Source organism: Sitophilus oryzae, unplaced genomic scaffold (genome assembly GCF_002938485.1).
Source record: "Sitophilus oryzae breed Bouriz unplaced genomic scaffold, Soryzae_2.0 scaffold_1447_pilon_pilon, whole genome shotgun sequence".
NCBI lineage: Eukaryota > Metazoa > Arthropoda > Insecta > Coleoptera > Curculionidae > Sitophilus > Sitophilus oryzae.
In genome coordinates this window covers 882,758-901,105 of record NW_022146112.1, presented here as the reverse complement: position 1 = coordinate 901,105, position 18,348 = coordinate 882,758, and the positions used below count along the sequence as shown (strand labels likewise).

The 18,348-nt window shown below is 31.1% G+C and overlaps 1 protein-coding gene across 1 annotated transcript in view; it reads right to left on the bottom strand.

Annotated features, from left to right (window-relative positions):
• Positions 1–455: 455 nt before the first annotated feature.
• LOC115877364 (lipase 3-like) overlaps positions 456–18,348 on the bottom strand; it is a 31,271-nt gene continuing 13,378 nt past the window's right edge. Inside the window, exons 2-6 of the mRNA XM_030893510.1 lie at positions 16,536–16,728; positions 9,109–9,299; positions 4,503–4,676; positions 3,954–4,200; positions 456–840 (exon numbers count right to left, since the gene is read on the bottom strand). Of these exons, the coding sequence (XP_030749370.1) occupies positions 545–840; positions 3,954–4,200; positions 4,503–4,676; positions 9,109–9,299; positions 16,536–16,728 (1,101 nt within the window). The 3' untranslated portion in view covers positions 456–544. The remainder of the gene's footprint in view (positions 841–3,953; positions 4,201–4,502; positions 4,677–9,108; positions 9,300–16,535; positions 16,729–18,348) is intronic.

Genomic DNA, 18,348 nt, shown 5'->3' with positions numbered 1-18,348 from the left:
CAATCTGACTAGACTTTATTAGGCATTTGGCAAAGCGACTGAAAACATATTGGCACTTTAAGGCTCTTTGTAAAAAAATCCTTCTTTTGTTAAAAACGATGGCGTTTTATAATATGCCTAGTCTTTCTGCAAAATGCCGAGTTATTCGACACGCCTGCGACATATCGATGGCATAAGCTAAGAGCTGGATGATTTTATTTTAAGGTACAATATATTCGAGATAAATTTCTTTCGGTCGTCTTTCGGGCTACATAAGAAATTTATCATAAAAATATATAAAAATCAGACTTAAGCCATTACAATAATTTAAATCAAAAAAGACCTTAAGTTTTCTGTGATCTTGCAGCTCTGATTGTGTTTGCCAATAAAAATATATAACAATATTATATATTATTAAATATATATATTATTATTTATTAATATTATATATAATATAAGAAAAAATAAAACAAAAATTTATGAACAAAACTGTCTTATTATGATAGTACGGATAATTTATAATAATGAATAAATAAATACATTTCCTATTAGTTGATGGATTTCGTCAATGTCTAGCAAACAAACTAATTACTTTATTATATACCAAAGTAGGAGCACGAATACCAAACATATAATCAAGATGATTGAACTGGAAGTCGCTCATAAGGATCATTCCTTTGCAACCAGCGCCAATGTCGTTACAGAGTTTGTCAACATCCTTTTCAGCAGAAAGCCAGTCGTTTTGGCTGTAAATTAAGTAAACTGGAGCTGTTATTTTTGACAAGTCGTATTGTGGAGGGAAGAGTGAACCATATTTGTTCATATTAGACAGAAGTCCAAAGTCATACTGACGAAATTGACCTGGAAATAAATAACCGAAATTATTAACACAGCTACAATTGACAATAAACTTAAACAATGCATGTTAAAATTATTAAAATAGCATATAAATATAATATACCTATTATTTCATTAAAACTTAAAGCCTCAATCAGAACCTCGAAGTTAGTGGAATAAATTAGTAGTTTTTACTAACGTAACCCCTAATGGCAATGTAAGCATAGAATTTTAGAATTTAGAATTTTAAAATTCTAAATGTAAGCATAGAGAACATCTACATTAGTGGTAGTCATTTTCAATTAAGCTTCATTCAGAACCTCGCAATTAGTGGTTTCAATTACACTTTATACTTTTTAGTTTACTTAGATCATTCACAATATTTAAAAAATACCATTAAAATTAATAGAATATCCTAGCAACAGCTTGTGTTAGTCAGTTGTATCCATATAGATAAAGCCTAATATTTAGCTTATAAAACAACCAACTTTTGATTTATAACCACAATTTCTCTTGACGGAAGATAATCAAAGGCCAAAATATGTCCAAAATGTCATTTCTAGCAAATTTTGAAGTATAATTAGAAGAAAAGTTAGAAGTTTGATAACTTTTTCTACTAATTGAAAATATCTACCACTAATTTTAACATTCTGAATGCTTACATTGAAATTAAAAACAAAACAAAACTGGTTCTTTTCTAGGTTTCATTCTTGTAAATTTAATCTACTGTAAGATATTCTGTTTTTAACAAAAAACTAAAAAAGTAACAAAATTTTTTTCAAAAAATTCCAAATTTAAAAAAAAAACGTTTTTTTTTTGTTAAGTTTTTTGATATGTAAATAGTTATTCTGCTATTCGGGGTGGGGACGAATCCAACAAAACACAGATCATCAATATTGGTCCAGCCGTTCTGCAGTTATAAATGGTTGCCAGCCGGTTTAAAAGTTTGCATATGCATATGTGTAGTGTATTACCACAGTTTAAAGAATATAAATATATGTATTCTTGTAATATTTGTATTGTAATATGTATGTATTCTTTAAACTGTGGTATTACAGTAGAAATAATGAGACAAAAAATCACGAAGTGGCATTGGGAAACATTTACGGTTAAAGAGCCTTTTGTAAAACAGTAACGTGAATATCTACTAAATTTAGGAAAACTAAATACAAATAAATAAGGGAAAAATAATATACATGGTGTTGTATTAAAAAAAATGAGATATATATATATATATAATATTTTAAATATTACGATGTTGACCGCCCAAAATGAAAAACCCTGTGTAAGAAAATCACATATTCGCTTTCCTTAACAGATTTATTCTGTTATCTTTGACGTTTAAGGAAATATAGCTAAGAAATAACAGAACTGTATAGTATAGTCCTTCAAATAAAAATAATATACCATATGCTGAACCCAATAACTGTGTAGAGAAAAATGGGGCTTACAATTAAAGAACTTATTTTATCATTACTTTTTTTGGGACACCCTGTATGAAACATACTATTTTTAGGATATGCGTCTTTAGGAATTATGGAACAATATAAAATTATTATTCATATTTTTTGTTAAAAACAACGATTACTATCTTCCTCGCACTCATGGACCAACCGGTATACAGAAAAATATTTTTTTAAAAAAGTTAGGTTTGGAACTCCCTCATGCATATCAGTGAAATTCAACGGAAAATAGTGGTAAAAGTTAGTTTTTAGTTAAAAACATGATTTCTTGATAATATGGCAACATAGATAGTAGATTAAATTTACAAGAAAGAAAACCCTGAAAAGATCCAGTGGTTCTCAAAATTTAAGCAAAATATATTTTTTTTAATTTTCAAAGTAAAATAACCCGATTATTTTGGACTTATTTGAAAACGGTAAAGAGAATGTTTTATATACAGGGTGTTTCAAAACAAAAGCGAAAAACTTTAGGGGGTGATTCCTTGTTCAAAATAAAGGGTAGTTTGCTTTATAAACGTTGGGTCAAAAGTCAACCATTAGGGAGATATCGCGGTACAAAGATGGCAGAAAAATAATGTTTTTATTTTTTATCTTGAAAACGAAAAGTGATAGACTAATGAAATTTTATGGAAGCATTACTGTTATGAAAACGCACTTTCAGGTAATTTTTTTTTTTTAAATGAGTGGAAGGGGTTGAAATAAACTACCCTATCATTCTTGTTAACGAAATTTAAAGAAAAATCTTATCAAACACATGCAAATGCTTTAATTTGGATAGTTTAGTTTGTTTAGAAACTTTTTACCTCTTGTGTTTTTTTTGATAAAACTCACCGATTGGAAATTAAAAAATAAAATGTAAAGCATTACATGTCAGGACAAAAAACATTTTTAGTTAAGAATCTAGTGATAATAACGATAATAATAATCATCTAGATAATAACGTATTGCAGTAGAGTAATGTCAAATAAAATAATATTAGGAACATCCTAAAAAGTAACAGCGGCCGACTAGATTTTTTCCTAAATAAATTACAGCAGCCCACTAGATTTTTTATCAGAAAATGTTTTTTTGTCCTGACATGTAATGCTTTACATTTTATTTTTTAATTTCAAATCTGTGAGTTTTATCAAAAAAATACAAGAGATAAAAAAGTTTCTAAACAAACTAAACTATCCAAATTAATTTTTTTGCATGTATTTGATAAGATTTTTCTTTAAATTTCGTTAACAAGAATGATAGGGTAGTTTATTTCAACCCCTTCCACTCATTTTAAAAAAGTGAAAAAATTACCAAAAAGTGTGTTTTCATAACAGTAATGCTTCCATAAAATTTTATTAGTCTATCTCTTTTCGTTTTCAAGATAAAAAATAAAAACATTATTTTTCCGCCATCTTTGTACCGCAATATCTCCCTAATGGTTGACTTTTGACCCAACGTTTATGAAGCAAACTACCCTTTATTTTGAACAAGGAATCACCCCCTGAAGTTTTTCGCATTTGTTTTGAAACACCCTGTATTGAGTAATGTTTCTTTTATCGCGAACTACCAACCCTGAAAATATTCGCACTTATTTAAGTCTCACCCTATATATGTCTGTAGACACGTAACACCAATTTTAGATTAGACAAATTATTAGATGAAAACATCCGAAATAATTATCAAAATAAAACATACCTGAATTAACCTCTTGGGCATAATGCAAAAGCTGCTTTGTCGATGCTCCTGCTGGTGTATATTTCATCATTAGTGGCAATAGAGTAGTGTTCATTTCTGAATAACTGAAGCCACAGATAGCAAACAGTGTGTTAGTGCAAAGCAATTGAGTTATTGAGTTTTCACTGCATATGACATCTGACATGACATTTTTCATAAAATCATTATTAGGAAGGAATTCGTTCATTCCAATAATATTCAACAAGAGCTAAAACGTAAAAAAGGTCATGAAATATTGTAATGTATCTTATCCTGTAGAATCCCTTCAGTGTTTTTCATTATTCTTATTGTTCAAAAATACCCATCACCACCCTTGGTCAGCTAAGTTATTTATATGCTAATATTTAGCAATTCAATCATTTTAAAAATCTGTTGTTCATTAATCCGATAAGTTGTACTTAGTTAAAATAAAAAATAAAAAATTTATGTATATCCAAAAAAATTATGAGTAAGTATTCTTTTATATTTCAGTGTCTAACCATATAGGTACTAAATCTGATTATTACATACCTCTAGTTCGGAATCCCAGAAGGCCATGATTTTCATTAAGGGACTAGTCATGTGATTCATAAAACCGATGGGAGCCAAACTAACTTGTACTTTGATTTTGTCATTATATTCAGGCCGACTTGAAGTCATTACATAAAATGCAGTAGTTCCTTGGGAATGTCCAGCATAATACACCTGAAATCGTATTATATACATCAAAGATATTGTATTTATACTTCATGCACTACGTGGATATATTATCTGTATTTTTGTAGCTTTTGTTTTTAGATTTGAAATATACTTTCATCGTGGTTTCTGCAATACTAAATACTAACATAATAATCAATAATGTACTACTAATAATTATAAAACAATATCAAATAAATACAGGGCGTTTCAAACAACATATGCCATCTTTCGTGGAGATATTCCTCATGTAAAAATAAGATATTTCTTTTCCTTGCTAATATTATCAACGCTACAGTTTGTATGTAAGTATAGATGTTTGTTACTCTTTCACGAATACTGAATGGATTTTAATGAAACTTTACAATAACATAGTTTATTCATCAGAATAATACATATGCTAAAATCTATAAAGATACTTATTATGTGAATTTTCCAAAATATAACAATAAATGTCAAGTAAGTAGGGAAAAATTCTGCCATTTGCGAGCTATTCTGGCATCATTTGGACAAAATAAGTTTACAAAAAATCTTATTTTTACGTGAGGACTCCCCATGAGAGATGGTATATATTTTTTAAAACAACCTGTATATTGTTTTTGTTGGGGTAGCTGAACAATATTTATAAGCAACAGCAGCTTGGTCGCTTGCTGCATAGCAAACAAAAAAACAAAAATTTATTTTTATTCTTATTTTGCATCTAGCGTTTTAAGAAAACAGCTTGTTTTAACATAGTAGTTACACAGAAGAATTACCACATTATACAAATGCTAAAAGAAGTAAAACCCTATTAAATAAATTATTGTATGTTGCAAAGTAAGGAAAATAATTTAATAAAATAAACGAATAACACTTATGATATCTAGTTTACTCTGTATTATTTAAATAAATACGACTTCCGAATTGTTTCGATAACGATTTTCTGCGAATATAAATTGCAATTGACAGAGAAAGAAGTGGGAGAAATCTGCACGAGCCACTTAATAAAAATCTTCAATCAAGCGATAAAAATCGTTTTAAATAAAGAAATATTTATTTAATTTTTAAATATTAAGTGGTGACTTAGTATTAAAAATGGTAAAATATTAAACAAAGTAATTAATCTATGACAGTCAAAAAACATTATCATTGTTTTTAACTGCGATTGAATATTATTATTCGATCAATCCTAACATGTTTAATTAATGAATGTAATTTGATTTTAAAATTTACAGTTGTGTAATGGCAACATTTTAGATAAAATGTGTTTAGACTGTTAAAGGTGCAGTTAAAGGCTTAGCCCGATCCTGTCGTGCCCTGTGATCCTGTCACACCCAAAATTCCAAACACACGTGCTTTGATTAAGGTTTGATTAAGGTTTGCAGAACTTCAGCATTTAAAATAGCGAGCAATTTGTTACAAAGCCATATAAATTATATATCAATGTAATCACAAAACTTCAGTCTATTTCCGTATTGAAACGGAATTTTAAATTATGTCTTTATTTTCGAGAAAATTTAGTCAAACATAAGCAATATTTTGTTGACGTTTGACCATTAAAATCTTAAAAATAAAGTTGTCTAAAAATGTGCTACACTACGGATATAGTATAATCCTTTATCTTTAATGTTCTTCTTCATTTGTGTAAAAATACCTAGCCAGTTTTACATAAAACGTTAAATGTCGAACGCTTATTTTGCTACTTTTTCAAACTAGTGAAATGGACTCTTAAATAAAAATAATTCCGTCAAGTTAAGATGTCAAGACAGTCAAAAATTTAATGACTTTAGTCATTAAAATAATTTAAATGAAAAAAAAAGATTTAAGAGTCCATTTCACTAGTCCAAAAAAGTAGCAAAATAAACGTTCGGCATTTAACGTTTTATGTAAAACTGGCTAGGAATTTTTACACAAATGAAGAAGGAAATTAAAGATAAAGGATTATACTATATCCATATTGTAGCACATTTTACAACTTCTTTATTTTTAAGATTTTGATGGTCTTCTCCTTCTTCTTAAGATGCCGTGCAGAATCCTGCGTAAGCGTTCATCTTTTTCTTTCTCATCAGATGGTTCTATTAATTGCAGCGACTTGGAGTGCTTGGAAGTCCTGTATGCCTGTTCAACGACGAATATTTCTTAGCCAGGATATTTACCCTATTCTCTATTCCTAGGATTTACCCTATTCCCCCTTTGCCCCCCTCTATTTTACCCTGGAGAATCAGACGCTGAAAGTGATAGCGTTCACCACGTAGTATGTATCCCAAATAGGCTATTTTCTTCTTTTTGATGATTTCAAAGAGTCCACGTTCTTCTAGACGAGCTTCTCTGAGAATGTTTTCATTCCTAGTACGGTCGACCCAGGGTACTCTTAGCATTCGTCGTAGGGTCCACATTTCGAAGGCTTCAATTCGGTTTATTGTTGCTACCTTCAGTCCAGCTTCCACACCATATAACAAAACGGACCAGATATAGCACTTCACCATTCTGTATCTCAGTTCGAAGTTCAAGTTCCTATCTGTGAGAAACCTTCAAAGTTTCAGAAAAGTAGATCTGGCTTGTTTGATCCTGCATTTGATCTCCTGATCTGGATACCACGTTCCGTTAACCATGCATCCCAAATATTTAAATTTTGTGACCTGCTTGATGAACTCTCCATTTCAGTAAATTCTGGTGTTTGGAATGTTGTTTCTGCTAACAACCATAAATTTAGTTTTTCTAGTATTTATGTTTAAACCCAGTCTTTGGCTTTCATTGTTAACGTTATTTAGAAGGATTTGGAGATCATTTGCATTGTCTGCCAATACCACTGTGTCATCCGCATATCGGATATTATTAATTGGAATGCCATTTATTTTCAAACCAATGGGACTGTCGGAGATTAACTCAGTGAATGCTCTTTCTACATATATTCCACATTTTTGATGGTCAAACATCAACAAAATATTCCCTCTGTTTGGACTAAATTTTCTCAATTTATATGGTTTTGTAACAAATTGCCTGTTATTTTATGGCAGATGCTGAAGCTCTGCAAACCTTAATCAACCCTTAATCAAAGCACGTGTATTTGAAATTTTGGGTGTGGCTTAACACGACAGATTTGTGAAATATAATATATATTTTCTTCGGCCACACATCCTCTGTACCCGACCCCTGATGGTGATCGGAAAGTACAGTGTAATCGCAATAGACTCTTAAGTTTTGTGTGAGCTTGCAGCTTTGAGTGTGGACGGATCTCGCTAGCCACCTTACGGAGTCTCGCTGCTATCCGCCTTCTGTCGGTTTTTCGACGGCTGATCAAAAAAAAGCTCGCGGTGCAGGCGCAGTATGGACGGACTCGTAGAAATCTCGCTAAACTACGGTATATCATGCACAGGTGTGTCTCAAAAAATTAGTGTTGGGAAAATTCGAATTAAATAATTCGACTAATTCGATAGTAAATTAAAACTAACTAATTCGATTATCTTTTTCGATATAATCGAGATAAAAATTAGTAGTATTTTATATTATATCTGTGGTAACCGAATTACAAATGAAGATAAAATATAACCTCTTATGGACGAATATTTGCAATTAGTAGTATTCTTTCATTCTGAACCAACTGAAAATTTTCACTTAACATGATTTATAAAGGGAATCGAAAAAGAAAGGAACGATCCGATATAGAAAAATCCAGAAATCATTGTTATTTCCTATACCACGTAGGAATAAATCAGTTTAAGAAAATGTTCATTTCGTTCAGAACGAAAGAATACTACTATTATTTGGTTCATTTCCATCTCACCCAAATTTCACCGAACACCTGCCGAACACTAAAATTAATTTTCTTCTTTTATCTAAATAATTATTGATTGCCACTAATAAAATAAAAAGAAATATGAACCACACGTAAACAAGGACATACTTATATCGTTTTAGAAAAAGCTTTTATTTTAAAGAGGAGGTTTTCAATAGGAATTGAAATGTTTATAAAAGGCCATAACAATAACAATCATAAACTCGGCACTTTTAAATTTAAAACTATAAATTATGGTTAGGTTAGTTTATTAAACGGCTTCTACACAGTTGATAGAATACATTAAATAAAGAATTTTTTTTTTATTCTTTATTCAATGATAGAATATAGGTATGGCAATTTGGCAATGGAATGGTTCAGATTTGTTTAAAATAGCCCCTAGACGAGCACTAGCTGGGACGAATTTATTTTTAGGTTAAATTTATAATTCTACTAAATAATTCGAATTATTAATTCGATTGTGAAATATGAATTATTACTAATTATTCGATGGTGAAAATAATTCGATTATTCCCATCACTACAAAAAATGGATTGAAGCAGTCTCGCGCTGGTTTCACAGTGGTCTCGCGTTAGTCGCTCCCTCGTCCAAGTCTCGCGCTAGATCTGTGCGCAGCTTAAGCATTACTTTGTCAAATTTTGCCTATTATATTAAAAAAAAACTAACCCCGTCAGCTCCTGTAACATTCAAGACGTAGTCGATCATTTGGGGAAGATCAATCTCACCAATCTGATGCCAGGAGAACTGCCAGAATTCCGTGTTTTTATCTGGGTCATATGTTATATGGGATCTGGATTGCGAGTTACCTCTAGCATTTCCCATCCATACATCGTAGCCTTCATCAGCCAGCATATAAGCTAAAATATATAATAAATATATAAGAAAATATAGGAATCAGAAATAAATAAGTATTATATATCTTTAGGTTTATTTACTTCATTACAGCTTGTACTTCATTATTAGAAAATAGGTGGCGTAAAACTGTTACCTAACCTAGGTAACTTTGGTACGATTTTTAGGGGTTTTCGTTGATATAGTCCTTGTTATATGAAGTGTCATTTAAGCAGTGTCATTTAACATCTTTATTATAACACAAAAAATAGCCAAAATATGAAATCAAAATTCTAAGCAGTACTTTAGTTATTGCACTTTAAAGTTGTCCCAAAATAACCCCGTCTATCTGGGTAACTTTGGGACAGATAAATAGCCGTAAAGAAGCATTTTGTACCAAAGAGTAAGTATAAGTACCAAAGAAGGACACACAGCTGTGACATAAATGAAGGTAAAAAATTTATTGAGAAAATATATTTTCGTAATATTAGGGCAATAGATGTATGTTTCTTTTAAAAAACTGAATAAGAAAACAAGATTTTTTTACTAAAGAACTAACAAATACAGATAGCAAATAATAGATATGTTTCACAGAATCTTTGGTACGTTTGAAATTGTTTAAAAAATTATTTGTGTTGTTTGAAAAACAAAGAGCATGTTCTATTTGGAGTAAGTCAAACGTACAGCCTCGCCACCAAAATTCTCATTTTTGCTCCTAATAAAACAATATACTATTTTTTCACCCTTTTTTAAAAAATTATTAAAAATACAAGAAATGTCGTGAAACCAAAACTATATTAGGTATTTACTGTAGCGGGTCTGTACTTAGTACTTACTTCGCTACAAATATCGTAATCTTAAACCATAAAGGGTGTTCAAAATTCTATGTCAAACTTTCTAGAATATAAAATAGTTTTTCTTCGTTTTTTTTTTAATTGAACACCTTGTATGTTATTTCTTTGTTAGAGAATTAAAGAATGAACACTTTTTGTATTTAAAGTATTTCAGATTTTTTAATTGTTTTGTGGATATGCGTGGTATTATATTAAGCCGGTCCCACACGATGTGTCAAACACCTTTCGAAACGAAGAAAATGTATTTTATAATTTAAAAAGTTTGGCATACAATTTTGAACACCCTGTATGGTTAAAGATTACGATATCTGTAACAAAGTTAAGTACAGACCTACTGCAGTAAATATCTAATATAGTTTTGATTTCAGGACGTTTCTTGTATTTCTGATAATTTTTTTAAATAAGGCTGAAAAAAATATATTTTTACTTATTTATTAATATCTTTGAAACTATCATAATCCATATTGAATAATATCCTTTTAATATCTTAGGATTAAAATGATCAAAAAGAAAGCCAAAAATTAAAAAAAAATCATCCCGATCCACTCACACTTTTTTGAGCCACCCTGTAGAGGTTAAAATATTTTCCCGAAATATATCGTAATAGGTACATACTTTAGGTTAGCACTTAAACAAATTTTAAGACTAAATTTTTATTATAGGAGCTACAAATGCCCGACGAACTATTGCCGGACTCTGTATTTTTTGTTTGTTGAATATTGCGGATTTTTACGACATTCGTCGTCTCCCGTTTCTCAACTTCCACAGATTTCTGTCTGTCCAGTCTTCTTCCTGAAGGCCCCTAGAATTCATAGCTTCAACTACGCCCTGCTTGCATCTTCGAGGTGGTCTTTCACGTTTCCGCCTTTCGCTTGGTGTCCATGAATGAATTCTTTTTAGCCATCGGTTATCATCCATTCGTTGGAGGTGTCCGTACCAACTTAGTATTTTGCCGTCAATGGCGTCGAGAATAGTTTCTTTTTCTCCTATAATTTCTCGTATTCTTTGATTTGAGATGTGTTGTAGTCTTGAAATGCGACAACTTCTTCGCCAAAAATCCATTTCAAGAGACAGCAACTTATTTTTCTCTACTTTGTTTAGCTCCCACGTTTCAGCGCCATACGTGGTAATGCTCTCTACAATGGCTTTATAAAGTAGAATTTTTATTTTTTGGGAAATTTTGTCACTCCACAATGAGTTAAGTTGACCGATAACTCTTTTTCCTTGACCAACTTTATTTGCAATATCTTGAGTGCTTTTTCAATTTGTTGTAAAAGTGACGCCCAAGTATTTAAATGTACAGACATTTCTAATTGTACCGATTCCTATATCCAAATCCTCACGTTCGTCATCACCCACTACCATGTACTCCGTCTTCTTTGTGTTTATTGTTAGGCCCCATTTCGAATATTCCTCATACAGTTTTCTAAATATATAACTGGAGTCGTCTCTGTCTCCCGCTATTAAGACCTGGTCATCGGCAAAGAGTAAGGTATATAAAGTGTCTTTTCCTACTGGGATTCCCATTCCACGGCATTTCATCTTCCAACACTTTAGTACTTCCTCCAAATATACTTTAAATAAAGTTGGTGCTAATGAACACCCTTGTCTTAAGCTCTTATTCACAAGAAATTCTTGGGAAATATTGTTTCCAAGCTTAACTGTGCTACTGCAATCCTCATATAATTTTCTTGTTGCTTGGAACACTACTAATATAACTACTGATACCAAAATTTTGCATTGACACCCACAACTTACTTAGTGGGACTGTATCGTAAGTCTTCTGTAGATCAATAAATGTCAAGTGGACCCCCTTTCTAGCCTTTTTTCGATTAGATGTTTAAGAGTGAAAATGCCATCAGTACATGAGCGTCCCGGTCTAAAACCATTTTGCTCTTCCGATTCCGTTATTTGTGCTTCTATCTTATGTTTTAGTACTTTGCCATAGAGTCGAGCAACAGTACAAATGCCACTAATTCCTCTATAGTTTTCACAGTCGCGTCGGCTCCCTTTCTTATAAATATGGACGTAATAATCGCTTTTTTCCATTCCTTGGGCGGGTCTTCTCCATTTAAACATCTACTAAAAATATCTGCTAGAATTTCTAAAACTTCTGAGGGGGCAGCCTTTAAAAGTTCTACTGAAACATTTCCCAAACCTGGGGCTTTGCCATTTTTCATTTGTTGGAGGGCTTTATTTATATCTGTAGAGCTTATTCGTGTTGGATGCTCAGATTCGGTTGGATTAACAGGATGACTTTCATGATCTTGTATGAATTCGGTTCTATTTTCCGTCAGAAGATTTTGATAATAAGTCTTCCAATCCTCGATCGGAATAATATTCATCCCTGCAGTATCTTTATGTTGCCTTCGCATTCCGTTGATAATTTTCCATGCTTTATTTGCTTTTGTGTTTCCAGCTTCTACGTTGACTTCTTGGCATCTTTCTTCCCAGTACTCATTCTTTGCTTTTATTATTTCCTTCTGTACACTTCTCTTCTTGTCATTATAAATTAGTCTGTCTTGAGTGCTCTGTGTACTTAACCATTTCCCATAAGCAGCCTTCTTTTCATCTACAATCTTTCCTAGTTCTTCACTCCACCAAGGTGTATCTTTTCTGTATCTCGTGGAGACTATTTTCTCTCCAAGAGCCTCATTTGTGGCTTCATGTATGCACGTTTTCAGACTTTCGTACATATCATTTGGAGAGCCTTGTCCTATTCTGTTTAATTTCGTGGCTAGTCTCATCTCGTACAAGAATTTAGTTGAGTCATTCCTCAAACTTTCGATATTATACTTGACATTACTTAATGGAGTTCCATTTTTCTCAGGCAATCCATTTGATTGCATTTTTTGTTTGTAGAGAAAAGAAGATTTTGCTACTACCAAGAAATGATCAGTACCACATTCTGGGCCACGCATGACTCTGACATCCGAAATTTTCAGTTGAGTTTTCTGCCTGTTAGTTGAATACCAATAATTAATAGAAACAATGTTTCTTTTCATCAACATCTTTCGAGAAAAACAATTAATAAATTTATATCGAATATAATTCGGTACCGCCTACACAAAGATTTTTTATTGGCATTAAATTGATTTAATTATATTAACAATGCTATATCACCTGTACTTTTTAAAAATATGAATAAAACAAATAACAAATACAGATGCCACTTGAGTTTTAATCGGATATTTCTGAATTCAAATAATAACGAGAAGTTTAAATCTTAATCTACGGACGCACGACTGTACGATCATGAATCTTGAAGTTTTTCCTAGTCACAGTAAACAAAAAAATATAACGATGTTCGTATTTCATACTGGATCAAACTGAGATAGAATTGTTTTCGATAATCATATTCAAATTTAACACAAAACCGGAAGTTGAAGGTCTCCAAAAATAGTTTTATCAAAAAGCACATACTCTATATATGTATCTCTTATCTATTATTAATAATAATTTAAAAAATATCTTATAAATTGATTTTTTTCCTATTCCTCTTTTTTGACGTTTCATATTCGCATTCATTTAAAAATTGTAGACATGAAATAGGCGCCTGTGCATTAAGTGGATCGAATTAAAATAATTTTCTTATCGGCTCATCTTCAAAAACACTTGTTTTCATTTGTTCTTCCACCACGCGTTTTTCAATAGTTGTTTTTAATTTTTCAATGATTGACAAATATTTCCAGCTATCTGAATTTATTTTGAATGTGGAAGTATTTTTCAATTTAAAAATAATTCTCAGAATTTTAATTGTTTTATTTCTACAGAGCCTCCCATTAATAACGCAAAAAGAACAGTTATTCCATCATTACAATAATATCCAGACTTATGTGGCGGCATCATTTATTTCACTTGCAACATTAAGTAAGCATTCTTTGTGGGTAGGCTAGTTAATTTGTTCGAACTGGCTAAAATTATCGCTAGCGGCATAGACAATTGTCGAAAAAAGACCGCCATTGGGCGGTAGAAATGAATAGGTCCGAATAGATTTGAATCCACGTATCTCTCTCCGGTGCCGGTACTGATGGATGTAGATCTTAGTAAATATCGACACCTATCCGCGGAACTGTATTGCTGACTAGGGTGCTAAGATTTTCCTCCTGATTGTTCGATCCTAAGATTTCAGTACCGGTATCCGGTACCACGAAATACCGGTTCCAACAATTAGATCGGTAGGACCGATATTGAACCGAATACTGAACCGGAATATCGGAAAGACCGAAATAATAGTTTTGGTTGTTGTGTCAGTGAGCATATAACGATATACGATATGATATGTATCAGTCAATTGCCATTTTAATTAATTGTCCTCATAGCCTTCAAGAAGCCGTGATTTTTTAATACGACCACCCAGTACCTCCCTGTATGATTTGTGTATTTGTATATAAGAGTTTTGTTATGAGAAGAAAATAATTAAGCTATAATGAGGATAATATAATATAATAAGATAAAGCTACTTTAATTTTTTATATACTTTAAGTTTGTTATATTTGTTACTATTATAAAAAAACCTATATATTAAAAAACTAAACAAACTACGAGTACTTGGCTCCTGAACATATTCTGCGGTCCGAGCTAGGAACACAAGCTGCTTTTCACAAAACCGGTACCGAAATTGTTTTATACATTTTTTTTTGATTTTCATACCATCATGAACCTATTCTTCTGTACAGATTGACACCGGTCTTTAGGGACCGATTTTAACCGGTCTTCCCATAACGGTTTTCCGGTACCGATACCAAAACCGCTATATACCGATTTTGTAAAAGGTCATACCGGTATCAGAATATTTTGAAAAGTACCGGTCCTGATACCGGTATACCGGAGGACTGAACATGCCTATTGCTGACAGCCAACCGACCACGTCCCGTCGTCGGCAGATAACGAAAACATAACGATGCAACGAAATAAATGAGTATTGGAGAGTATTGAAATAAAGAGGGAATTGTAACTGGGGGCTGCTGAGTGTATTTACTGTTTTTTTTTTGGCTGACTGTACAATAAGTCTCCATGTCTCAGCTTCAAACATTCAAACATATATTAGATTCTGAGATACTGGTATGTTCATTACCAAGATATCCCGCCCTGGTGGCCTCTTTCCTGCTAGTAGCTCCTCCCATATAAGTTTCACCAGTCTTTCATCGTCAATTCTATGTATTTGATCGACAATCTCAGGCTTTAAGACTTAATTTCTTGAACGATGTTTCCCTCCTCAGGTACCTTATAATAATGCCTTCATCTCGGCATAATGTATGATGCTGTATTGGTAGGAATTGAGGTAATGTTGGGGACCGGAGGTTTTTCTGAGAATCTTTCTTTAAAGCTCTAAAATTTTCTTCGTTTGATTTTCTCATAGTCCAGGTTTTGCAGCCATATTCATATGTCTAGTAGATTTTTATCTTTTTACATCACTACTGCTATCATCTAACTCTATTATATCTTCCGCTTTAGATAATTCCTCATTCTATCTTGGTTATTTTGTTTTTCAATAAAATTCTCAACATACTGTTTCCACTTTTCAATTATGTCACCTTCTCTGATTCTATTCTTATCGTATATTTGTTGCTTTGACTTTTCTTATTACATCGAATATTTTTATGGAACTTGTAAAATAGAATTTTATTTGCCTTTAAAACGTGTTCAAATTTTCGTCTAATTAAAGTTCTACTAAAAACTTTACATTTACAGTATTTCAAATTTTTAACATTTTCTCGGTTTTTATATACTTGTTATTTATTTAAACTTCCGTTAATTAGTTTTGTCTATGTACTTTATCAAATTAATTTTTCATGTTTTTTTAGTTACAAGCGGTTTGTTTCTATTTTAATTCATTGTGCTTTTTTAAGTTCCTTATTCTGCTCTCAATACTATATATATATATATATATATATATATATATATATATATATATATATATATATATATATATATATATATATATATATATATATATATATATATATATATATATATATATATATATATATATATATATATATATATATATATATATATATATATGTAAATTCAATGAGCACGTTAGTTTTACCCTTGTCTATATAATATCATCCATAATCAAGTGTTTTACTTTAGAATTAAATATAAATTTATCTTTTTATATGGTTATGTTAATATTACTACTTAGTTATTTTATCAGTTTTACAAAATGTCCGAGTTCTAAGAATTGATCTATACACTTACATCAACCAATAAAAATAAAATAAATCCTATCAGAGATAGTAAGTCTTAATTCTTGCATTAAATCGTTTTCCAAGCAAAAAATGTATTATTTGTAATGTCAAATTGAAACAATCAGTATATTAGTAATGCAATAACAAACAGTCATTTTGTACTTAGGTACTATTATTTCGTGCAAAAGTTAATAAGAACGTATTATGTTACCTAATGCTTTGCTATCTCCCAAAACCGTCCAGTCAGCGGAAGAAGAAAGAACTCCATGTTGAAGATATGCCACTTTACCTAGGTTTCGATTGCTTTTACCATAGGGAATTCGGTGCAATGTTAAAATATAGCCATCTGTAGTGGTAACATGATGTGTTTCTACAGGGTATCCATCTGACTTAATTTTACTTTCCTAAAAATATTAAAATATAATTATTTTCATTGCTAAATTATTGACATTATTGATTATATTGATATGTCTGTAATCATATAATTATTATATTATAACACATTATTATTTGATATTATATGTTATATAAAATGATTGAATGTGTTTTCCATTAATTTCAATAATTTTCAATTATTACGTTGTCTGTTATCATTGCCAATTATTATTGCATTTCACTGTTATCACTTATCCATCTTAATATTATTAACATGGAAAATTTAACCAGCTTAGAAAATTTCAACAGTAATGATCTGAATTTATTTTTTGAGATAATTAGAGAAAAGATAATAGGTATAGGTATTTATACAGGGTGACAATTTGAAAACGAACAGTATTTAATATTACCTCTACCGATGATAGTATGAAAATTTGGCGAAATACGTCAATTTACATATCAAGGGGGACAATTTTTGAGGCATTTGTTGTCGTGTTACTTTCAACCCCTTGACCCTCAGGGCTCATACCCCTAAAATTTTAAATAGCAACCCCTATTTCTTTTACAATTTTTGTGTTTCTTATAGAATTCTACATAAACTGCCTTATTTTTTTAAGAATTTTATAAGGAACACAAAAATGGTAAAAGAAATAGGGGTTGCCATTTAAAATTTTAGGGGTAGGTGCCCTGGGGGTCAAAGGGTTGAAAGTAACACGACAACAAATGCCTCAAAAATTGTCCCCCTTGATATGGAAATTGACGTGTTTCGCCAAATGTTCATACTATCATCGGTAGAGGCAATATTAAATACTGTTCGTTTTCAAATTGTCACCCTGTATATGCTTATGTGGCGTGCTTGTGTTGTGATGTTTATATACATATCTAAGTGGTAGCGAGTGGGGAAAATATCAATTATTAAATTGAAAATAATTCTGATATTTTATTAACTGCTGAATTGCGGCTGAATTTTTTATATTTACCTTCAACTATAAAAAAAATAAGTCTTATAAGTCGTTTATAATCTAATAAATAATCGAACTTAAAGAATCATAGAACGAGGGTAGTATTTACATATAAAATAACACACTAGCTATACTCACGTTAAACTTTTGTAAACTATAAAGATTTAAAATGCATTGTGTATGATTGATAAAATTAAAAAGTATATTATCTTTCTACGTGCATATATTTCATACAAATAAGTATCTATTAAAGATATCGCATAGTTACAATATTATTACAATAAGGTACAATTAATAATACTACTATATAGCTGTAGTGGTATATTTAGAAAACAAAATTCTCATAGGAATTCCTTTGAACAACAAATTGTAATTTATTTTTCCCTAATTTCGAAGATTTGCAATGAATATAGTTAAAAGAATAAATTATGACAGTTAAATTATATTCAACAAAGCAAGAAAGTAATCGGTCTTTTAAAAATCCCCTCTCCTGTCGTCAAATAAAACATACATCCAAACAAAGCTAAGGATTTACAGTCAATTCTAACAAACGGTGCCGAATGGTGACAATTTACATCAAAACAAAGAAGGATGGACGAGTCAGTGGAGATGGACTTCTCAGAAGAGCATGCCGAATATCAAGGATGGAGCCAGAGCTGCAAGCTCACAGAAAACTTAAGTCATTTT